Genomic DNA, 23,521 nt, shown 5'->3' on the forward strand with positions numbered 1-23,521 from the left:
TGTTGTGGTTTGACAAGAATTCCAGTGATCTCATTTTGCCTGCGTAAAACATTTGAAAGCACCATATTATCAGAATCACCACTTTGACATTGAAATTCAGATGTAGCTCTTCTTGGTTGGTCACTAATATTGATGGATGAAAGTCGTGGTCTGGCTTCCAAACCTGTGCTTGAAACATCAACATGTCTCCTGTGGCCACTGTCTGTAGACAGCATTGGACTTGAACTCTCAAGAGGTTCCAATGCTCTTGATTGTCTCCTCTGAACATTCTCACTCAACAGTGCCTTATCCATTGCATAACCTTTTGTTGTATTGGTTTCAACATCAGATTTCATTGAGATTTCTTGCTGCTCATATTTTTGAATCACTTTTAATTTTGCCTCAGGTGCAGCTAATTCAGTTTCCATTTCAAGTTTTTCTTTCATTGCTTTAAGATGCATTCCCTCCATTTCCAACTCCTGCTTTTTCTCCATTGTTTGATTTGGCCAGTATTGCTGCTCGCTCTGCTTCCACATTCATCCGTGCAGTTGATGTGGTTGATCTTTTAAATCCAGTCCTGTGTGCAACCATAGATACACTGTCACAATGCTGTATGTCACACAGTGCAGATCCACCATAGATCCGTTTATGAACTCCATTTTTGAATTCTCTAAAATCTACAAGTCTTGGTTCATAGGCAGATCGTATCAACTGCTCTCTTTCAGATGGTAGAAGAGACATTTGAACAGCAACTTTAAGGTCCATAAATTCACCCAGATAAATATCAAAACGCATTGACATGGCCACACACATTGGCGACATCTGCTCCAGCATTAATAAGCGTTGTAATTTCATCCTTTTTCATCCGAGTCAACACACCAAGTTTTCCTCTCCTTAAGCTGATTAATTTCTGATTTAATTTCTCCTCAGTAACACCATCAGACAAAGCCTCATCATTCATTTGCACCATTTTCAACACAACACAGAGGACAAGAGCTTCAGACCAATTCAAGGACAATCCAACTTTCCACTTTCACACACACAGGTAAAATCATAAAGCTCCAGCATTGACTGAGCGTCAATGTTAAGTTCGCAAAACCACCAGTACTGAACAAATGAGGCCTTTTTTACTCACGATTACTTTGAGTTACACTGTTGACTTCCCTGTATGTGGCAGAGGCCTATGAAGAAATCCAAGAGCAGGGTTTTTCGACAGTGTAGTAGCATTCTAAATGAAATCCAGGTTGTAGGCTACTATTGGATTGGTAATTTCCAACGCATCCATTCAAAAGATTCCATAGGGGTCCAAATGATGTCGAGTTTTGTGATTTTATTAAAAGTAAAAATTGTTTAGATCCAAAACAGATAAAATGTTCAAGCCCAAAACTCTTGGGAAACAAACAAAATCCAAAATAGTCGAAAAACCATGTGCTCCCCCAAATCCAATCCTACCTCTTCCCTAAGCACTTCCTATATGCTACTTGGCCAAGGGTGGTGATTTCAAATAAAAGTCCCCACAAAACAAGCATCAAACAAGCATTCAAAATATATACAAAGTATATACACAAATAATGGCTCCAACAGAGGTATCAGGGGCTGGACAAAACTCACAACATAAACAGGCTTGGGTCAGAGACAGGAGGACAACAAATCCAGGCAGAGGTTCCAAAAAATACTAGGCAAAATCACAATCCAAAAAACAGGCTGAGGTCAAAAAGCATAATTTAGAGGCAACAGATCCAAGCAGAGGTTTTAAAAACACAAGGCAAAAATCAGAAATCCATAAACAGGCTAAGTCAAGAGCAAAAAACAAGCAAGGCTAACAACACAATAATCATGAGCACATTGAGATAATCGGGCAAGAGACTGGAGATTCAGGCGGGACTCAAATGCAGTGGCTGATGAGGTGAGTGGGAACCAGGCAGAGAACAGGGTAAAACATGGACTTGAGCAAACCTGGAACACACAGACAAGACATTCAACACGGGACACAAGGAAAACATGGACTAGGACTTGGAAGTACAAGGCTACGCAGAGCGCAGGCTTATTGAAGTCCTCTGGTCAAAGGAAACAAATAAACAAGAATAAACAGAACAATCAGAGGACTCCTTTATTTAAAGTCATAGTAAGTCAAACTGATTTCTTGATTCGATTTTACAAACGTGTTGAAGTCAATTCAGGATGTTTTTGATGGACTGTGAAGACGGGAAAAGAAATAAAAGCTTTGTCACTTGCTTAGCCAATGTGCCATCTAGTGGCCATTTGATGTAATTACAGTGGCTATATGCGTGACAAATGAGACAAGACGTGATAGATAAACAAATTCTCTTATCGCTGAATTTTACATTAGAACAGCAAACTGTCCAGTCATTGTCTTATGTAACCATGCCAGGATTTTAGCGAATGCTGAGAGAAGAAGAATTAGAAAAAGGAAGGAGGAAAGATGAGGCATTGATGAACTGTGGTTTTGCCTGCAAATCGAGTGAGAGTGATTTTTGTTTGTTTGTTTGTTTGTTTGTTTGTTTGTTGTGGTCAGTTTGGACTCTCCCTGGGGAAATCATGTTTTATGCCTCTTTTTTGCATATCTTTTAGTGTAGTAGCCATACATTTTTGAGTAACAGAGAGAATGTATTGAACAAAAGCTTGTATAAGCTTCGGGTTTGATGCAGGTGAACCTGGGCATGGGTTTGACGCAGGTGAACCTGGGCATGGGTTTGACGCAGGTGAACCTGTGAAAGGGCTTGAGGCAGGTGAACCTGGGCATGGGTTTGACGCAGGTGAACCTGTGAAAGGGCTTGAGGCAGGTGAACCTGGGCATGGGTTTGAGGCAGGTGAACCTGGGCATGGGTTTGACGCAGGTGAACCTGTGAAAGGGCTTGAGGCAGGTGAACCTGGGCATGGGTTTGACGCAGGTGAACCTGGGCATGGGTTTGACGCAGGTGAACCTGTGAAAGGGCTTGAGGCAGGTGAACCTGGGCATGGGTTTGACGCAGGTGAACCTGGGCATGGGTTTGACGCAGGTGAACCTGAGCATGGGTTTGACGCAGGTGAACCTGGGCATGGGTTTGATGCAGGTGAACCTGGGCATGGGTTTGACGCAGGTGAACCTGTGAAAGGGCTTGAGGCAGGTGAATCTGGGCATGGGAGAACATGGGACAAGTGCCAGGTCAAATCCATGGGCTGGTCCTGCAGTAAATCTTAAGAGAGTTTGTGGGGCAAACCTTGGGGGTGGACTTGGGGGAAATCCAGGGCCTGTGTCAGGGCCCAAACCCAGCGTGGTTCCAGGGTAAAACCTCGGGGCAAACACTGGGGGATCCCCTGGGGAAACTCCTGGAGGAGGCCTGGGGGAGGTCTTGGGGGAGGTCTCGGAGGACGACTTGGTTCTGTGGGAACACTGAGGGGAGTCTGTCTCCTCATGCTTCTCACCCTCCAGCACTCCATCCCACCCAGATGAAATGAAATGAAATGAAACGAAACAACCTCTTCACTTCTCTCTGCCGTGACACAGACCAAACACAGACCGTTAAAAACACCAGCCTGCGTATTAATAATGGATCGCATTAGATCAGGCGTCAGAACTATCACATGGACAAACCCTTACTTTATATCCCAAAAATGTTTCAGTCACTGGCACGGCCTCCCGGCGGTAAGATATCGCCCTCAGAAATTGCCCTCTGAGGCGCTAAAACACAGAACACAGTGAAACACTCAGTCCTGTTCACGACACCTGGAGAGACTGACGATGACTGACTTCAGAAAACGACAGAGCTGTGCTAACGAAGGCTGAGAATTTACCTTGACGAATGTGACATCCTGTGCTATCGCAAAGCACTCTGGGGGATCCTGGAAAATAACTATTGAAAAGAACCAAAGTGTCTCACGGCAAAGGGACCAGTGGACAGAGATGCAGACTCTCCACGGGTTCCTGTCTCTGTGGAAACATTCAGCGTAAAATACTCACGCCGTGAGATCCTCTGGCATCTCTCTGAGATCTATGGCATGAGTCTCTGTTTTTTCTCCTTATTATTTAGAAATGTAATCAAATTCATTTACTTCTGCATTGACCAGTTCTCTGTCTCTACCTCAGCCATTTGAGTAATGCACATGTGCTTATATAAATGTTTTGGACATGCACTTTTTTATGAAGCCCACTGAGACAGCACACATAGATCAGTTTCCCCAGTCCTCTCACACAGACGTTCTAACAGACCTGCTTCTGCTGACGAAGGCTTGATAATTCGCTGATGAGTTGAAGCAAGTGTGTCAGGATGGGGAGAGATCTAAAACATACAGAGCTGTGGAAGCAGGCTGGAGGAATGAGAGAGAGGGGGGTGGAGAGAGAGAGAGAGAGGGAAAGAGAGAGAGAGCGGGAGAGGGACAGGGAGAGGGAGAGGGAGAGAGAGAGAGAGAGAGAGAGAGGGAAAGGGAGAGTGAGAGAGAGAGAGGGAGTAAGGGAGAGAGAGAAATATGTTAGATACACTCACTCACTCACTATCTCAGCCGCTTATCCTAACTAGGGTCGCGGGGGTTGCTGGAGCCTATCCCAGCGGTCACAGGGCGAAAGGCGGGGAAACACCCTGGACAGGTCGCCAGTCCATCGCAGGGCAGACACACAGACAATCACACTCACACACACAATCATACCTAGGGACAATTTAGTGTCTCCAATTCACCTAACCTGCATGTCTTTGGACTGTGGGAGGAAACCGGAGCTCCCGGAGGAAACCCACGCAGACACGGGGAGAACATGCAAACTCCACACAGAAAGGACTCTGGCCGCCCGGCCGGGAATCGAACCCGAGACCTTCTTGCTGTGAGGCGACAGCGCTATCCACTGCGCCACCGTGCCGCCCATGTTAGATACATCTACTTCTATTTTATCCTGGCTATTACATTACATTAAGTCTTATCATATACCTGCTTATTGTGGAACAGCTCATCTAACAGATAAAATCAAAAGTCTGGTGACTTTAGCTCCAGAAAGCACAACTCACCGCACAAACAAATTTTACATGGGCTTGAATGGTCAATACATCTTGATGGCTTCAGGGTGGCTCAGTGGTTAGCACTATTGGCTTGAACCCCGGAGATCCCAGGTCCTTTCTGTGTGGGGTTTGCATGTTCTCCCTGTGTTTGCGTGGGTTTTCTCTGGGTGCTCCGGTTTCCTCCCACCACAAAGACAAGGCACTGGCAAGAACACATGGAGCTGAACCCTGGGCGCTGGCGTCGGCAGCTGCCCACTGCTCCTAGCTCATAGTGTGTGTGTGTGTGTGTGTGTGTGTGTGTGTGTGTGTGTGTGTGTGTGCTCATTGGCATTAGGATGGGTTAAATGCAGAGGCTGCATTTCACTGTTCACTCCTCAGTGTGTGTGTGTGACAAATAAAATACTTCTTCTTCTTCTGCTGCTTGTACCAAAACAACCACGTGACTCCACAAGATTGGTCTCAAGAAAACAAGGATCATACAAAAACACAAATTAACTAAAGAAAAAGAAATTAAATGGGACCTGTATTAGGTTTGTTTTATTACTGGTCCGTTATAAGCGCCTGAGGCTGATATATGAACTGTCATTGTTGTCTGATGTGAGATGTGAACGGTGTCCAACGGTGGCACAGTGAATGAGGTACCGAATTCTGTGTGTTCAGCTCTCTAAGAAAAAAAAAGGTTATACATTGTCGAAATGGTCGTTTCTGTAGAATGTGTACCTCTATATAACAGTACTCCAGTTTGTAAGCTGCAGTGTGAAGTTTGACTTTCTCTTAAGTTACGGACGATTCATTCTGTTCAGGAATAATAAACGTTATAAAACCACCTGTGAAATGTACGCTCCCGCATTTTCCTCTTCGTATCCGTGGAATTGCCCCCGAACAGGTGGAAGAGGTGGGTGGGTCCTCGCGCGAGTGGACAGCGTGCGCTTCAGTTCTTGTTTCCTGGCGCTTTTAAAATGTTCGATGCAAACAGTAGACTATGAGCACGGACAGCTGTAAATCAAACTATTACAACGTGAATCATTGGCCAGTTGTATCCAGAAGCTAGAATAACTGACGTCCTTAACGCACAGCTTTGGAAATTCAAACTAAAAATCAATATTCAAACATAATATTCAATAAAATTAGTTCTGAGATGACAGTCGGAATATATCAGTTCTGTTGTCTTCTCATTCATTCATTCATTCATTCATTCATTCACCATAACAACGTATGAAGATTGTTGTGTGCGACTGTGCGATATGCGATATAAACTACAAGTACCAAAATGCAGTAGGTCAAGCTGACAAATTTGTACGCAAGCGTACTTGGGGTGTACAACGACTTGGCGATTTGTAACGTTAGGTAGCAATACTTAAGTTCTCCAATTCTCAAGACTAAGTATTAAAATGGCTGCTAGATATGATCGAGCCATAACAGTCTTCTCGCCTGACGGGCATCTGTTCCAAGTAGAATATGCTCAAGAGGCAGTAAAAAAGGGTTCTACGGCTGTGAGTATGTTTGTTTTTGGTGCAGTTAGCGATTAGCAAATATTCAAGCTAGCTTGTAACAGCTAGCTACTCGAGATAATTCTGACAAAGTTCCTGCAACCTTACATTAAAGTTATTCTTTAAAGAAGCTTGACGTTATCTATGTGAACATTACGAGGAACGAAGTGTAGTACCATTAAGTTACAATTATGCCAGCTATTAGTTTGCCGCCAGTCTTGTAGGTTACTACGAGTTAGCGAAATATCTTTTGAATGAGATGGCAAGCTAGCTGTAAGGCGTAAGGCGTGACTTGCATGTTGTAGCTAGCGCTAGCGGACTGTCTGCTAACAAAAGCGATCTTCGTGCATCAGCTGGTCTGTTAAACTAATGCTGACAGTTACGTTTGCTGATTTAAAGTGAAGGATGCATAGACTGTCTTACGAAGGCCATGGAGTTTCTCCCATGTTATTTGACCAGGCCGTTTAGCAGCTAACTACATTGTTGGCACCAGTGGAGAGACTGATTAACTTTTTAACTTTAACACACTGATGTAGAAGACGGTGCTAGCTGTCTGTCCTTCAGGTTTACATCGCTTTAATCTGTAACGGTTATTGGAGCAAGTTTTGTACGTTGATTCATGTTTTATGTGGGCTAACCAATTGTCTTTGGTCGCTGTGTTGGCCAACATCGCAATTGAAAACGTGCAGCTTGGTTGATGTTTATGATTATCCTGCAGGGGGCGATAAAGCGCTACACTTTTGATGGTCTTGCGAGTGAATTCTTTCAACCATTGTGAACAGATTCAATCCATTGCAGATCGAAACTTTGCACTTTTAATCTTTAAAAGTTGCGTGGTGTCTGAGTACCTCAGTGTATTTTTGTCCCCCCCCCCCCCGGTGCTGTATTAGGTGGGGATCAGGGGAAAGGACATTGTTGTACTGGGCGTGGAGAAGAAGTCTGTGGCAAAGCTGCAGGAGGAGAGAACCGTCAGGAAGATCTGTGCTCTGGATGAGCATGTGTGTATGGCCTTTGCAGGTAACATGCTGATTGTGCATTCTGGACCATGCGTTTCTATAGTAACTTATACATCCACCGTTGGCTGAATAGGCCGGACTGTATATGCTTACTGCCCTGTTTGTCTGTGCCCTTTGTGTTCAGGTCTGACGGCAGATGCTCGCATTGTCATCAATAGAGCCAGGGTGGAGTGTCAGAGTCACAGGCTGACAGTAGAGGACCCTGTTACAGTAGAGTACATCACCCGATACATTGCCACGCTCAAACAGGTACCCCTATCCCCACAGTCTTATACAACACACATTACACTGTCAAACCCACACAGGTAACCCCAACCTGACACAGTTATATCACACATTACACTGTCACACTCAGACAGGTAACCCCAACCTGACACTGTTATAACACACATTACACTGTCAAACCCACACAGGTAACCCCAACCTGACACTATTATATCAGACATTACACTGTCAAACCCACACAGGTAACCCTAACCTGACACTGTTATATCAGACATCATGATGCCAAACCCAGAGCAGGTGGGGCGATACCTGTAACCGACCAGACTGTGAATCCCCTGTCAGAGAGCTGCATGTGTCTCACTGAGAATAGCTCATATGACTGTCGTTCGATCATAACAAAATAACATTTAACTTTCAAAATAACGTTAGGAACACTTCCAGTTTTTTAAAAAGGAGGGAAATAAAGATCAAAGTGTGGCAGTATGAGTGTGTTCATGTGAAACTAAATACATTAAAAACACGTGTTTTTGACATGATCGTATTGACTGCTTTTAACCCTAGTTTTATTTTCCTAAATTATAAATGATTAATGTACTTTGAGCCAGTCCAAACTGGGATCTGTGGTAAACAAACTGAATCGCACTGACCTGTTCCACTCTGAGTCATTGCATGTTTAGACAAGTCTCTCCTGTATTGCATTGTGTTTTTTACAGTGTATCCAGACAGGTCAGTCATCAGTCTGACAGACAGCCGTGTGTGTGTGTACATGTGTGTGTGTGGGTGAGGATGTAACAGCGACAGTAATAAAGTAACTGATAACTACATCAGTCTGACAGACAGCCGTGTGTGTGGGTGTGGGTGTGTGTGTGTGTGGGTGTGTGTGTGGTTGATGATGTAACAGCGACAGTAATAAAGTAACTGATAACTACATCAGTCTGACAGACAGCCGTGTGGGTGGGTGGGTGGGTGTGTGTATGTGTGTGTGTGTGTGTGTGTGTGTGTGTGTGGTTGATGATGTAACAGCGACTGTAATAAAGTAACTGATAATACTGTTGTACTCCCCTGTTCGTTACACAGCGTTACACCCAGAGTAACGGGCGTCGGCCTTTTGGGATCTCGGCTCTGATTGTGGGCTTTGACTATGATGGAACTCCACGCCTGTATCAGACTGACCCATCAGGAACGTACCACGCCTGGAAGGTGAAGATGTTTCTTATGTCCATGGCTGTGTTAGTGTTCTTTAGATTCTGGCTCTGCGTGGAGCCCGGGTCTTTGAGCTGTTTGAGATGTAACGGAGCCCGATTCTGATTCTGATTTATCCCGCCGGTCCTCTCTGTACCCAGGCCAACGCCATCGGTCGCAGCGCAAAGACGGTGAGGGAGTTTCTGGAGAAGAACTACACCGACGAAGCCATAGCCAGTGACAACGATGCCATTAAACTGGCCATTAAGGCCCTGCTAGAGGTACGGAGCTCTGCACAGGTCACACAGTCTCTCTCAGCCGCTCACGGTCTCTCTCAGCCGCTCACAGTCTCTCTCAGCCGCTCACGGTCTCTCTCAGCCGCTCACAGTCTCTCTCAGCCGCTCACAGTCTCTCTCAGCCGCTCACAGTCTCTCTCAGCCTCTCTCAGTCTCTCTCAGCCGCTCACGGTCTCTCTCAGCCGCTCACAGTAACCATGTGTGAGGGTTCACGTGTGTCTCTTTTGATTGGCAGGTGGTCCAGTCTGGTGGTAAGAACATTGAGCTGGCCATTATCAGGAGGAACCAGCCGCTCAAGGTAACACACTGCTCCTCCTCAACACCTCCTCTGCTCCTCCTCAACACCCCCTCTATCCTTCTGTCTTCATTCTCCAATCAGCTCCCTTCAGCATAGTCATTGTTTTTCTTCATTTTTGGGCAGTCTAGTCAGCTTACACACACACACACACACACACACATTAAATGGAGTGGACCAGACAGACCTGAGCTCAGTGCCGTTTTTCTCTCATGTTCCTCCTGTTAGATTCTGGAGTCTAAAGAGATCGAGACGTTGGTGGCAGAGATAGAGAAGGAGAAGGAGGAAGAGGCGGAGAAGAAGAAGCAGAAGAAGTCCTCGTAGAACGTGTGCAGACACACACACACACACACACACACACACACACTAAGCTGCTTTGTTGTTGGTGTGTACATGGGCAGCAGCACTTGGCTCTGGTCTCTCCTCTTCACAGACTCTCTGTGATTATACACCTGTAGCTTATCAAGGACAACACACACCACGTCACGTTGTCTGGAGTTTCCGTTATTTATCCGTTACTCTCTGAAGAAAACCACCCGCCGACATATTTCAGGACGTGTTTACTGAATGTCACTGACTCCTGTGTTACATACAGTTTGAACCGGAGACTGGGTTTCCACAGTCTCTGTTTCCACACCGAACCGCTCTTTTGTGTTAGTTAATTACCTGGTTGTTTCACATCTTTGTAACTGTGCTTCTACTACAGTGGAGGATTCTGAACTTTAGCAGTTTAATAAAGTATTGTGGTTTGTATTGTTTGTTTGTTTGTTTGTCAGTTGAAATGCACCACTGTTATGGCATTGGCTGAATCTGCAGGAAACCAGTGCACTTTAACCAGTGCACTTTAACCAGTGCACTTTAACCAGTGCACTTTAACCAGTGCATTTTAACCAGTGCATTTTAACCAGTGCATTTTAACCAGTACACTTTAACCAGAACACTTTAACCAGTACATTTTAACCAGTGCATTTTAACCAGTGCACTTTAACCAGAACATTTTAACCAGTACACTTTAACCAGTACATTTTAACCAGTGCACTTTAACCAGTACATTTTAACCAGTACACTTTAACCAGTACATTTTAACCAGTGCATTTTAACCAGAACACTTTAACCAGAAGTCTAATCTGCCCTGTTCTGTCCCGTAGCCGGACTGTGGTGAGTTGATACAGACAGTAATGCCCAGCTGATTAAGACACACTGTGTCCCCCTTTCACGTCAGACCATCACACTGAAATGGGCCTGGGTAACTTAACGACGTGATCAGAAAGACAGGCCAGTGATGGGATGGATTACAAATCCCTCTTTTCTGTGGGTTCAGATAAATAAACACAGCGACAGACGATCTGGTTTTCCCTCATGTTTGACGTATTGTGTGAAAGAAACAGAGATGGGTCATTCCCTTAATGGAGTCAAGGACTGAAGAGATGTGTGTGTGTGTATGTGCGACATACATTTGCACTGGTGCATGTGAACGAAGTCTAAGTCTTCCACTTGACACAGTGAAGTCATCTGTCTTTGTAGTCACGGGTTGGCTCATGCATTTTAATGCCTGGTAAATTGCCTTTGTCTTGCTCCATTTGAAGTCCTGTCAGAGGGCCGGAAACACAGAGCTCTCTGCCTTTGATCTGCAGCGGGAAGCCAAACACACGGCCGATAACGCGCCCTCCTTAACGAGCCTGATGATACGTTTAATAATTAATTAATTGAATTAAAGCGCTCCAGTCCAAAACAATTCAGACGATTCCCCAATGAGTACAGTGTTTATTTGGTTTTATGTATTAGTCAAGACACCATGCTGAGCAGAGACACAGAGAGAGAGAGAGAGAGCAGGAGGGGAAGAGAAGAGAAGAGACAGAGGACTGTCAGATATTCACATTTCTCTATTAGAAGACTCTAGAGAGGAACTCTCTCTGTGATAGGGCTTTGGAAAGGAGAGGAACTCTTTCTATGTGAGAGGGCTTTGAAAAGGAGAGGAACTCTTTCTGTGTGAGAGGGCTTTGGAAAGGAGAGGAACTCTTTCTGTGTGAGAGGGCTTTGAAAAGGAACTTTCTAATGCTGATCTGCAGAGACCAGAGGAGCAGGAGCACGGAGTGACTCTGTAGAATGTGTAGAATGTTCCAGTGTAAACAGAACCACAAAGCATCCGGCACAGTAGCAGTAGTAGTAGACTGAATCTTGAATAATGTGTATTGGCCCTGACTAAGGGGTGGTTTATTACCAAAAGGCCCCCCCCCCCCCCCACCACCACCAAAAAAAAAGGTTCAACCTGACTCTGAATGCCACACCATTCTACTATGTTGATCAAAAAGATGATCTTGCTGTTCTGTTTTAATCTCCGTCAACACCGTAAAAAAAAACCCACAGGACTGTAGTCCAGTTTGACTTTTGTGGGTGTGGCTCTGTTTGACAGGCCCTCTGAGGGTGTGGCTCTGTTTGACAGGCCCTCTGTGGGTGTGGCTCCATTTGACAGGCCTTGGCTGCTAAGGTGGTGTGTGTGTGTGGACTCAGTGTCTGACTGACTGTGTCCCATGCAGCTGTGTGTTCCTCATATTCATCATGCCTGCCCTACAGGTACTGTTACTCTCAATGGTCAGCGCCGGGCCCTGCGGCCAAACAGGGCTGTGATTGGTTGATTATGTCCCCATGCGCCTCGTGCTGTTCTGACTGGCCCCTGAGGTGTTTTGGTTATTTTGATTTGTGATTGGTTGGCTACAGACCCTGTGGCAGTGCTTTGTCCCGATTGGTCAGCTCTAAACCCCTAAAGCAATACATTGCCGACAGACATGAGACCTACTTCTCCATCTAAAAATAAAAGAAAACAACATGAGAATAAGACATTGTGTGTTTAGAGGCCAGGTTCCCTGCCTTTCTACAGATCGGTCTTCAGCGAACGCGACAGAGGAACGGCGTGGAGACAAAATCAGGTTTTTGCCGCCAAACTTAAGGAAAGAGTCAGTGCTCTCCGGCATGTTTCAATGATATTCTTTGTCCTCACCAATACAGCAAGAAACAGCAAAATATACACATGTATATTTCAACAGAAGTTCATTCCAAAGGGAAAAGAATTTTCGTACAAAACAGATGTTTTTCCGAACACAAACAACACAATTGTATTTTAACTGAATACAATAAATAAAACATTTACCAACAACAACACAAAAAAAAAGAGATCAAAGTGAAGCTGTTTCTTCGTGGCATGTGAGTGGGGAGTTTGGCCGTCTACTGGAGAAGAGCCTTGTAGAGTGTCAGAGAGCGTCTGAGAGGGCAGTCCTGCTCCAGACAGAAGATCAGATCCCTCACAGTCACGCGGGTGTGCGGTCGCCCTGCCGCCCGACGAACACCCCCCACCGAGAGCTGAAAGACAGACAGTTTCAGTGGAAAACAACACACGTTTTCCACTCAGGTCAAAATGAAGAGGAGACAGAGAGGGATGTCATACAACCAAGACAACGCTCTGTAATATTATACACATAACAAGACAGTGCCTGTGGTCATCTGGGGCAATACCTATTGCGGATCACAAATTTTAAAAAAATAAATAAATAGAAAACAAATGTTCAAAGGCAGAAACTGCAAGACCATTTAAGTAATCTTGTTAACAAGCTTAATTGTAATACCTAACACACACACACACACACACACACATACACACACATCTTACTTCACCACCGTACTGCTGCCTGAAGGCAGCAATGCAAAGTGAAATAATCCACAAATTAAAACAAACCCACATGCAATCCTCCCTCCCCTCTCTTCTCTTTTTCTTTTTTTTTTCTTTAGCTGCCCAAACATCTGCAATAATCACCATGACCCTCTTAATGAGAGAGAAGGTACACAGTCCCTCAGAGAGGAGTCTGTCTGCCCGCAGAGGACAAACACACAGCTAAGGGCTGAGGAATGGATACAGATTACTCTTATTCTGTCCAGCACACAAGGTCAAAGGTTTTGCATAACGCTGTAGCCTGAGGCATTGTGGGTAGTCGCCAGCTCAGGGTGACAGTGGGGTTAAACCCAAACAGGAAGTGCCCAAGGCTTAGTTTTCATTTATGTTCTGCCTTTACCTAACCTAACAAACATCTAAAGGACATACGGGCAAGTCCTCTTTTACGGCACATCAGGGACATCTCTCTCCCTCTCTCTCTCACACACACACACAGGTATAGAGCTCAGACTGATCTAAAGTACAGCTTCTGTTCTGCACATCTTTTCTGTGTGTGTGTGTGCGTGTGTGAGTGAGTGAGTGTGTGTGTTTGATATAGTGAAGGTCGTCCCTGCAGCATCCTGCCACAGTGGAACAGACTCTGGGCTCTCAGGCAATCTCCACGATACATTCAAAACAACCCCTTACAGGCCAGACCATCATTCCCTGCCATCTCTGTGTGCATGTGTGTGTGTGTGCGCATGTGTGTCTCCCAGTCAGTGTGTATGTATTACATCAGACCAGAAAAACCAGGTGATGTCCATCAGCTCTGTTAGTGAGTCAGTGGGCGAATGATTTAGGACAAAAGCCCACACCTGCATCAGCTGTCCCAGAACCCGCCCCTCCCCCCGGGTTCTACTGCCGCCCCCCCCGCGGCCCTGCTCCCCCCGGACCCACCGCGAAGGTACCACGTCAGCTGACAGCTCTCTAACCTGCCTTTCCACCTCTTACAGGACAGCTTTAAAAGGTTAACGTGTGGAAACTCAGCTATCAAAGCAAGTCACATGAGTTACAAACACCAACTGTTCTCTGTGTGGTAGCTGACTGACAGATGAACCCAGTCTCACACACACACACACACACACACACACGGATGACGGGCCTGAAATGAATCAGTGAGCTGGTCCTGCTGGGGACAGGGAGGTCCGTCAGACTGGTCATGGAAACGTTTGTATGAAAGAAGAGAAGCAGCTATGAATATGCCTGAGATGGTCCCGTTTGCTCACTGAGAGCGTGTGTGTACAGAGAGGAGCGTTTGTGTAAACATGTATCTGTACCTGGCTGGCTCCCGGCTCAGACCTCTCCAGTGGTCTCCGTTTGCGAGGGCCTAGAGCAGCCAGAGCGGCCAAGTTAGCGGCTTTGGTCTGCATCTGGGCCAGCTCCAGCTGATGCATCTGACAAACAGGAGAAACATCACATCCCCACGACAGGCAAAGCCAAAACCAGCCAAATCAGACAGAGGACAGATCAAACTACGACAGGGAATAACTCACTCTTCATATTTCAATGATTCTCAATCACATGGAACACATCAAGAACACTTACATTCATAGCCAGCTGCCAAACACATGCCATGAACAAACACACGCACACACACACACATCTTGCATTTCATTCTGTGCTCTGTATGGCTTTGGGCTACAATTCAGCTCCAATATTAGACGCAATTAAAATGAGCTCCAATTAGAGTAGTCTGCTCTTCAGGGCATTTGTGTGGAGTGTGTGTGTGTGTGTGAAGTGTGTGGAGTGTGTGTGTGTGTGTGTGTGTGGAGTGTGTGTGTGTGTGTGTGTCAGGGAGACAGAGTAGACAGTAGGAGCGTGAGTGGAGAAGCTGAGGATGCTGAGGGAGAAGTGAGTGTACTGGTTATCATGACCAGGGCTGGACTACAACAGGCTTCATCATTCTTCCAAATCAGGAGGGAACCCCCCCCCCCCCCCCCCCCCCCCACACACACACACGCACGCACACGCACACAAACTGACCTCTTTGGCTCTCTGTCTGAGTCTCTGTTGTTCAGGGTCCTCACTGTTGGAGCGACTCTGGTGAGAAAGCAGAAAGCCTGAGAAGGTTCCATTCAACCTGACTTCACATCCTCTCACTCATTCTGGTCAAAATGTCTCCTCAATAAACAAAACTGTAATTATTCTGAGACAGAATTTTGCCCTCACTGATAAATGTCAAATATCAATTTTCAACAACAGAATTCAGAGATTCTTAAACTTCCAAACAATGACTCTACAGGGCATTCTTAATCTGAACATTTACCAGTTTGAACATTTACTAGTTTGCTTTAAGCTTAAAACTATGAAAAACACAGATTGGTGATATTGATGTAGGGATAACAGACCCAGAACTAATGAAGAATTTCTCAGAGCGAAACTTAACGTTTTCCAATGAAACAACATTCTCCAGTGTATCTCAGAGTGAAATGTAAGATTCTCCAGTGTTTATCAGAGTGAAATGTAAGATTCTCCAGTGTTTATCAGAGTGGAACATAATGTTCTCCAGTGAAACATAATGTTCTCCGTTGCTTCACTGGTCTGAACACAGGTGACTGGATAGAGGCCCAATCTCTTGGATTCTGACCCACAGTCAAAGGGTTCTGGGGTCCGGGTGGGAAACGTGTGAGTGTGTGTGTGTGTGTGTGTGTTCACTGATTCATCTAAAAGACCTCTGCAGCACATTCATTGCAGACACAGCGTAGCCTCCTCATGGATATGGAAGTGAAAGAGGACACTATTAATCTGCAGTGTGTCAGAATGTTCTATATGCCTCACACACAGTACAAAAGAAAAGCTCCTGTGTGTGTGTGTGTGTGTGTGTGTGTGAGAGGGTGTGTGTGTGTGAGAGGGTGTGGGTGTGTGTGTGTGTGTGTGTGTCTGTGAGAGGGTGCAGTAAAACCTGTCTGAGCGGTTGCTTCCACATCCAACCATGTTCAAAATAAATATTATTCAACAAAAGGAAGAAAAAATGGAGACTGCAATCCCATCCAAATCCCAGTCTCTATATGCCGACTACACAGAGGAATAACACCACTGAGGGGCGCCAAAGAGCACTCAATCAACTTACTGGGGCCAGTCAGTTAAATGAACCTATGCAGGAGGTCAGAACATCAGTCCAATTTCCTGCCGTACACAACCTCTATCTTACTGTCCCTCTGTGTAAACACACACACGTAACCTCTACCCTCCTCTCCCTCTGTCGAAACATCCTCTCTCTCTCTCTCCCTCTCTACATCTGTTCTTTTTCCCCCCTCTGTCCATCTCTCTCGTTACCTTGGCGATGCGGAGCAGCGTCTCTCTCTCCTCGTTGTCCTTCCTCTGTTTCTCCAGCCTGTCCAGCTCCTCCAGAAACTTCAGCTGAGCTTGCGTGTCATTGGTCTGTCTGTGCTGCCAATCATCCTGTTACAGAATATCAGCCTTAAGAAGCTGCCTGGAGTTGTTTTAGGTCACAGCACTGACATTCAGCCAGTCTGAACACCACCCAAACTTTACTGAACACCACCCAAACTTTACTGTTCAGATGTGTGTCTTTCTGCTATGCCTCCCATCACTGTTTTTTACTGTATCCCTGGAGACAGATTTTAAGCTCAAGCCAAAGCACTTAGACTAGACCTTCTACTACATCAGTCTGTTTGTATATAAATACAACTACCTGGTATATCTTGACTGTACCTGCTAAAAGATGTTTTAGGGTGTGGGTGTGTGTGTGTGCGTGTGTGTGTTTACCCTGTAAGATGTGTTGCGGTGGCGTGCTATGACAGTGAGTTTCTCCAGCAGGTCCTGCAGTCTCTCCTGAGTGGCCTGAGACAGCAAACTGAGTACACCCGATCCCACCTCCTCCACGCCCAGAGCACGCCCTACACACACACACACACACACACACACACACAGACAGACAAACACACACACACACACACATACCAAAGCAAGAGTCACATGAAAACTGTCCACAGTCTCAGACTAGACAGAGGTCATCAGTAAAGACAGACACACACAGGGTCAGGGCTTACGGTCATTAAAGACAGACACACACAGGGTCAGGGCTTGCGTTCACCTTTAACTTCTCAGAGGAACAGAAAACATTCAAAAAATGACATTAAATCATAAAATCAACTGCTTACACTTCATAACACCCAGACATTCTCGACAAATATTTGTCACTTCAGCCTGTGTGTGACAGGAAAGCAGATGTAAGATTTCAGATCAGAAACTCTCAGTATACCCATCACGTTTAGATTTCCACTACATCCCAACAGGTCCTGGGCTTTTTTTCTTTTTCTTTTTTATCCTGTTTGTTTGCTGAGTGGACAGACATCTCCAAACGCTCACAGACACGCTGATTATCGCAGTGTCTGCCAGCGCCTCTTCTGCTGATACACACAAAGTTCCTGCAAGGGTGAGCCTGTCTCTTTCATTTCCACAATCTCTCTTTCTCTCCGTCTCCTCCTCCTCCGCACAGCTCCTTTACCTCCAGGCAACTTCTCTCTCTCTCTCCCTCCCTCCCTCTCTTCTCTTCTCTTCTCTTTCCTTCATTCTGATGCTTATTTTGATCAGAGCAGTAACGGAGATTCCTGCCAGTGGAGCATCTTTCTGCTGCCTGGCAGTAATTAGCATAGTGATTACCCAGATCAGCGCAGTCAGGCTCTCTGATCAAAGACTGCAACTTTCACAACCTCTCCTCTCTCCTCTCCTCTCCGCTTTTTACACAGAGAACAAGAGAGAGACCGAAAAATGAAGAGAGGACAGGAAAGAAAGAAAAAAAGAAAGAAACAAAGAAAGAGAAAGGGAGAGAGAGAGAGAGAGAAGGAACAGGAACTGTGCTGAGGCAGTGCTCTGTGTATTTTTACCTGGGTTACATTAATGTTACAGAATAACCAGTAACCAGCACTGGTTTTATATCAGTATTACAGAATTACCAGTGCCCTGTTATATTATACTATAATATTACAACATATTAATGTAATATTATACTGTGCTATGTTAGAATTACCAGTGCCCTGTTATATTATACTATAATATTACACCATATTAATGTAATATTATACTGTACTATATTAGAATTACCAGTATCGGGGACTCATTTTATATCAGTGTTACATTCTGTCACTTTTACCCGTGTCCAGTACTGGTTTTCTGTCAGTATTACCCGTGTCCAGTACTGGTTTTCTGTCAGTATTACCAGTGTCCAGTACTGGTTTTCTGTCAGTATTACCAGTGTCCAGTATGCGTCGGTGCAGTGCAGCGGGCTGGAGGAAGGGTTCGTCTGGGCAGGAGCGGATGACTGCACCCACCAGCTCCGAGCCCACAGCCAGGATACGAGCGTTCTCCTCTCTCAGGTTGACCCCAGCCATGGAGGTCACATCATTAATGTCATCCTCTTCACTACAACACCACAACAAACAAAATAAAACATTTTCACCTTCCTTTAGACAGGAGAACAAGCCTGAGACAGGTTTGAGTCAGATGTGAGAGGAGACACAGTGCAGTGAGACAGGTTTGAGTCAGATGTGAGAGGAGACACAGTGCAGTGAGACAGGTTTGAGTCAGACGTGAGAGGAGACACAGTGCAGTGAGACAGGTTTGAGTTACACGCGAGAGGAGACACAGTGCAGTGAGACAGGTTTGAGTCACACGCGAGAGGAGACACAGTGCAGTGAGACAGGTTTGAGTTAGAAGCGAGAAGAGACACAGAGCAGTGAGACAGGTGAGACAGGTTTGAGTTAGACGCGAGAAGAGACACAGTGCAGTGAGACAGGTTGGAGTTAGACATGAGAGGAGACACAGTGCAGTGAGGAAAGAGGAAAGATCAGAGTGATGAGACATGTACTGATGGGATTCTCTGTCTAGTTTGTGTCATGGCGTCATCTGTAACTGTGGTTTTTTAACACACCATATGTGAGCATTATATTCAGCCCTAAAACTACAGTCACAACTCAAACCAATCACACACACACACCCCACATGGGCGCACACGCACACACACGCACACACACACACACACACACACCCCACATGGGCGCACACGCACACACACGCACACACACACACACTTGTGCTGAATGTGTATTTGGGGAATTACCGGAAAGAGCCGGCAGCACTGTCCTTGAAGCAGCGTGCGTCCCCTGCGGGAGGGGCCTGGGAGGGGACTGTTTTAGACACCTGGAGGGATGATTGCCTTAAAACTGCCCCTGACAGAGAGAGACAGGGAGGCAGAGAGAGAATTAATAATGTAGTGTGCATGTACATCTGTGAGTAAGTGAAAGAGATCAGATACTGAGAGTGAGTCTGAAGAAAAGAACCACAACTCTGCGTTTATGTGAGAGAGAGTGTGTGTGTGTGTGTGTGTGTGGTGTGTATGAAATGGCAGGAACGCTGACCTGTGGGCAGTGTGTGAGTTTGTATAATCAGGTGTTTGGGTTGAGGTAAGATGACCTGCGATGGTGATGATGATGATGATGATGATGATGATGTCACAGGCTGCCTGACTACCATACTCCTCTGCTGCTGCTGCAAAATCTGACTGACCCACACACAGAAAAGCCTCATGGTTATAAAGGAGAGTCTTCCATTAGTGCTCAGTGCATTCATCATTCCAAAGTTTCAGAGGGGACAAATCATTGGACCTTTAAGAATCATTTCATACACTAACTTCCCCAAATTCGGGAAATAACAATACAGCATTTTTGTGACCGTTCTTAGGTTGGTGAACAGAATGCATATGAGAGAGGGTCCATGTCTCCTGCTTCTCTCTACTGTGACTGATGGGATAGTGGTGGTTTTGTCTGAATGAACCTTTGTCACAGCCATTCAATTCATTCATTCAGTTAATTCGTTCAATTATTCATTCAATTCATTCGGACATAAAGTCAAAGTGAGAAAGTAAGGAGAGAATCAACCAGGATTTCAAAACACAGGTCCAGCCCCCCCCCCCCCAGGTGCACACTAACACACACACACAGACACACACACAGGAACACACAAACACGTACAAGTGCACACACACACACACAGGCACACAACACCACTCTGTTGTCATGTGTATCTGACCAGTTGGGTGGGCCTGGCTGTCTGCTGGAGGGCGACAGGCTGAGGGGTGGAGGAGGATGGAGTGGGTTTCAGGGTGCTGGTGCTGGTGGAGGTTGCAGCTTGTGTTGGAGCTGAAGCTGGGGGTTTGGGTGCGTCACACTGTTGGATGAAAAGCAGCGAATTGGGAGTGAACTGACGCACAGCAGGGAGGTTTCTCTGGAGGAGAGAGAGAGACAGAGAGAGAGATAGAGAGACAGAGAGAGAGACAGAGAGACAGAGAGAGAGACAGAGAGACAGAGAGAGAGAGATCCACCCATTTTAAAACTCCAAATAAACTTCCACTTCCTCATTTATATTTGATGCACTGATCTTCACAATGTGATAGCTCAGAACGCACAAGCGTTACCTTGCCTGTGGACTCTGAGTATGTGGCCTGACAGTACCTTGAGAAAAGACACCAGGCAGGGCTGAGGAGAAGATCTGAGCTCCATGTACAGTTTATCAGTGAACTCCTCTGCCTCTAGTTTCCCATCCTGAACACAAACAAACATGTTAAAAACGGAGGTAAAATGAACAAACACAAGTGTAAAGAAACATGCCGGGAGAGGGGGAGATGTGGGAGGTGTTACCAGGAGGTTCTTCACGAGCGAGCGGACGTTCTGAGCCATATCCGCGGAGCGACTGTCGCTGGAGGCCAGTTTCATCAGAGTCACCAGAAAGTTCTTACACTTCTTCACATTCTCCAGGGTCTCCTACGGAGCAGAGCGACACCACACACACACACACACACACACACAGGTACTGCAGTGTTGTGCCATGGTTGTCTCAAACAACACAGTCAACACAACCACAATGACAACACCAGCAAGACAAGAGAAATATCCAAATTCAGAAAAAAGGGACAAAACACACACACACACACACACTTGCTGTCCAAGATAGAGGTCTAGTGAAAAATTCTTTCCTTACATGCCACACACACACACACACACATGATCGAGTCAGAGTTTCTGTCTTACAGCGGTGACAGGGGCAGTGGGTGTGGCTTTGGCGGCAGGCGACCGTGTGGGAATATTTGGAGACAAGACACGGGGGGCGTTACCAGACACAAGGACAGTTTGATTGACAGCAGGAGATGGGATCGCCCTGGCAACAGTCTATACAGAGAAAATGATATATCTTGATTAGGGAATCATGATCAAATTTATTATCATCTTACTCTCTGTAGAATAATCTGACTCTGATGAACACATAATGCATCCACATTTGCATGAGGTTATATATGGGAATTAAATAGATCAAACTTTACCATAGTAAACCATACATTTAAGTCATACCTTCACCAACGCGGCATTGCCTGGCCTGGCTTTAGGATTTTGTACAGTAATCCCTGTGACGGAGGTGGACTTTTGGTTTGCCATTCCAGCGGAGCTGCTGCTTGAAGCCACCTTGACGATGGTCCCTGTGGTAGAGCCGGGCTTTGAGACTGTGGTCCCTGTGGCAGAGCAGGGCTTTGAGACTGTGGTCCCTGTGGCAGAGCAGGGCTTTGAGACAGTGGTCCCTGTGGCAGAGCAGGGCTTTAAGATAGTGGTCCCTGTGGCGGAGCAGGGCTTTAAGACAGTGGTCCCTGTGGCGGAGCAGGGCTTTAAGACAGTGGTCCCTGTGGTGGAGCAGGGCTTTAAGACAGTGGTCCCTGTGGCGGAGCAGGGCTTTAAGATAGTGGTCCCTGTGGTGGAGCAGGGCTTTAAGACAGTGGTCCCTGTGGCGGAGCCAGGTTTAATGACTGTGCTTGAGCTTGTCTTTTGGACATTAGTCGGAGCAGCACAGGGGAGTGGAACAGACACTCTGATAACCGGCGAGCCTGTTGCACTCACCTATGAAAATATTAAATTCCACATGATCTGTTTCACTGTGTTTTTCATATGTAATCTTCATACATCACATATAATCCTCTGACTTCTTCATACACACACACACCTGCGGGGATGAGAGGCCTCCAGCTGTAACAGTGGATGGTTTAAGGACAATGCTCTGTGTATGGGCCTGGGCCAGTGCCTGTGGGGACACCAGCATTAACTGGCCCCCATCACTACGGATCAGAACCATACCTCCAGACAGAGAGAGAGAGAGAGAGAGATCAGACACGGGTGTTTTAGACAGATGAAAGCTTAATCAGACGAGAAAAGGTTAAGTCAGACAGGTGACTTACAGTCAGATAGGTGAGTTACAGTCAGACAGACACGTGACATCAAACAGGTGAGTTACAGTCAGACAGGTCAGTTACAGTCAGACACGTGAGATCAGACAGGTAACTTACAGTCAGACAGGTGAGTTACAGTCAGACAGGTTAGATCAAACAGATGACTTACGGTCAGACAGGTTAGATCAAACAGGTGACTTACAGTCAGACAGGTGAGATCAGACAGGTAACTTACAGTCAGACAGGTGAGTTACAGTCAGACAGGTGAGAGGTTGTTACACAGGATGTAATCGCACAGACAGGTAAGGGGTTAGTCAGGTGAGAGTCAGTCATGTAACAGCATGAGACAGACAGTTGTCATGTACACAAATGAGTCATGTTTTTCAGGCAAAGAGAGTTTAGTCAGCTGGGACAGTGTTAAACGAGCAGGCAGAGTTCCTATAAAGACAGGTGTGAAACTAACCCCTGGGGATCTGGAGGTTAGCAGGCAGCTGCAGGGAGCCGGTCTGGGGGGCCCGTGACATTGCCACGCCCTGCTGTGGAGCTGCCGTTCTCTGTATTGTCAACATGGCTCCTCGGCCTGGGGCGGGGCTCTGGGGGGTCATTTTAGGGGGCGCGGGTCTCACAGAAAGTAGTCCCGACTGGGACACCGACACCAGACTGCAGGCTGCTTGTCCGCTGCCGCTAGGCGCTGACGAAGCCCGTGGGATGACTCTGGCGCCCACCATCAGCGGCGTGCTGGACCTGAGAGGCACAGTGTCAGCCATCACCTTGGCCTGAGGCAGAGAGGAGGACAAAGCGTCCCTGCTTACTGAGGCAGTGGTGACTGGAGGTTTGAGCAGTGTGGTGGGTGGGGCCTCTGGGTGTGGAGCCGAGGTATTAGACCCATGACCACGTTTTGGTGACTGGCTTACACCGACTAAATCATCATTAAGTCGCTTGGAATCTGGACACGGATGATCGCCAACATCTAAAGTGACCATTTTTTCAACAGATCCGTCCAGATACCCATCTTTGCTGGACGTCTCGACAAGCGCTCCCGTTTGCACCGAGTGTGTTTCAGTGTTCGTGTCTGGCGCGTACTCGCTGTCTTCAATCATTCCTTCATCAGGCCTTCCGCA

General features: G+C 46.3%; 2 protein-coding genes across 4 annotated transcripts in view; one reads left to right on the forward strand and one right to left on the reverse strand.

Moving 5' to 3' along the window:
- Positions 1 to 6,300: 6,300 nt before the first annotated feature.
- Positions 6,301 to 10,224, forward strand: psma8 (proteasome 20S subunit alpha 8). 3 transcript variants are annotated; one of them, XM_030770721.1, is made up of 7 exons: positions 6,301 to 6,457; positions 7,345 to 7,471; positions 7,544 to 7,719; positions 8,773 to 8,895; positions 9,039 to 9,158; positions 9,409 to 9,471; positions 9,697 to 10,224. In XM_030770721.1, the coding sequence occupies exons 1-7, from the start codon at positions 6,356 to 6,358 to the stop codon at positions 9,790 to 9,792; spliced, it is 807 nt and encodes a 268-aa protein (XP_030626581.1). In that variant the 5' UTR covers positions 6,301 to 6,355; the 3' UTR covers positions 9,793 to 10,224. The 3 variants fall into 3 exon arrangements, with proteins under 3 accessions (XP_030626581.1, XP_030626582.1, XP_030626583.1); XM_030770722.1 differs by having other exon boundaries at positions 7,595 to 7,719; XM_030770723.1 differs by lacking the exon at positions 7,345 to 7,471 and having other exon boundaries at positions 6,301 to 6,476; positions 7,595 to 7,719.
- A 2,466-nt stretch (positions 10,225 to 12,690) lies between these two features.
- The window catches only part of taf4b (TAF4B RNA polymerase II, TATA box binding protein (TBP)-associated factor), a 10,894-nt gene continuing 63 nt past the window's right edge, over positions 12,691 to 23,521 (reverse strand). Inside the window, exons 1-15 of the mRNA XM_030770726.1 lie at positions 22,864 to 23,521; positions 22,178 to 22,308; positions 21,538 to 22,074; positions 21,220 to 21,357; positions 20,830 to 20,952; positions 20,644 to 20,733; positions 20,222 to 20,416; positions 19,552 to 19,690; positions 19,254 to 19,362; positions 18,387 to 18,556; positions 16,901 to 17,031; positions 16,448 to 16,573; positions 15,155 to 15,211; positions 14,449 to 14,565; positions 12,691 to 12,825 (exon numbers count right to left, since the gene is read on the reverse strand). The exon at positions 22,864 to 23,521 is cut by the window's right edge and continues 63 nt beyond it. Of these exons, the coding sequence (XP_030626586.1) occupies positions 12,691 to 12,825; positions 14,449 to 14,565; positions 15,155 to 15,211; positions 16,448 to 16,573; positions 16,901 to 17,031; positions 18,387 to 18,556; positions 19,254 to 19,362; positions 19,552 to 19,690; positions 20,222 to 20,416; positions 20,644 to 20,733; positions 20,830 to 20,952; positions 21,220 to 21,357; positions 21,538 to 22,074; positions 22,178 to 22,308; positions 22,864 to 23,521 (2,856 nt within the window). The remainder of the gene's footprint in view (positions 12,826 to 14,448; positions 14,566 to 15,154; positions 15,212 to 16,447; positions 16,574 to 16,900; positions 17,032 to 18,386; positions 18,557 to 19,253; positions 19,363 to 19,551; positions 19,691 to 20,221; positions 20,417 to 20,643; positions 20,734 to 20,829; positions 20,953 to 21,219; positions 21,358 to 21,537; positions 22,075 to 22,177; positions 22,309 to 22,863) is intronic.

The sequence above is a fragment of the Chanos chanos genome, chromosome 4 (assembly GCF_902362185.1).
Source record: "Chanos chanos chromosome 4, fChaCha1.1, whole genome shotgun sequence".
In the NCBI taxonomy this organism is placed as follows: Eukaryota; Metazoa; Chordata; class Actinopteri; order Gonorynchiformes; family Chanidae; genus Chanos; species Chanos chanos.

Excerpts from the sequence above, each read along its gene's own strand:
- psma8 (XM_030770721.1), top strand. The coding sequence starts at position 6,356 with ATGGCTGCTAGATATGATCGAGCCATAACAGTCTTCTCGCCTGACGGG. Across the intron at positions 9,159-9,408 it reads CCATTAAGGCCCTGCTAGAG|GTGGTCCAGTCTGGTGGTAA; the intron begins GTACGGAGCTCT and ends TTTGATTGGCAG. Across the intron at positions 9,472-9,696 it reads GGAGGAACCAGCCGCTCAAG|ATTCTGGAGTCTAAAGAGAT; the intron begins GTAACACACTGC and ends TCCTCCTGTTAG.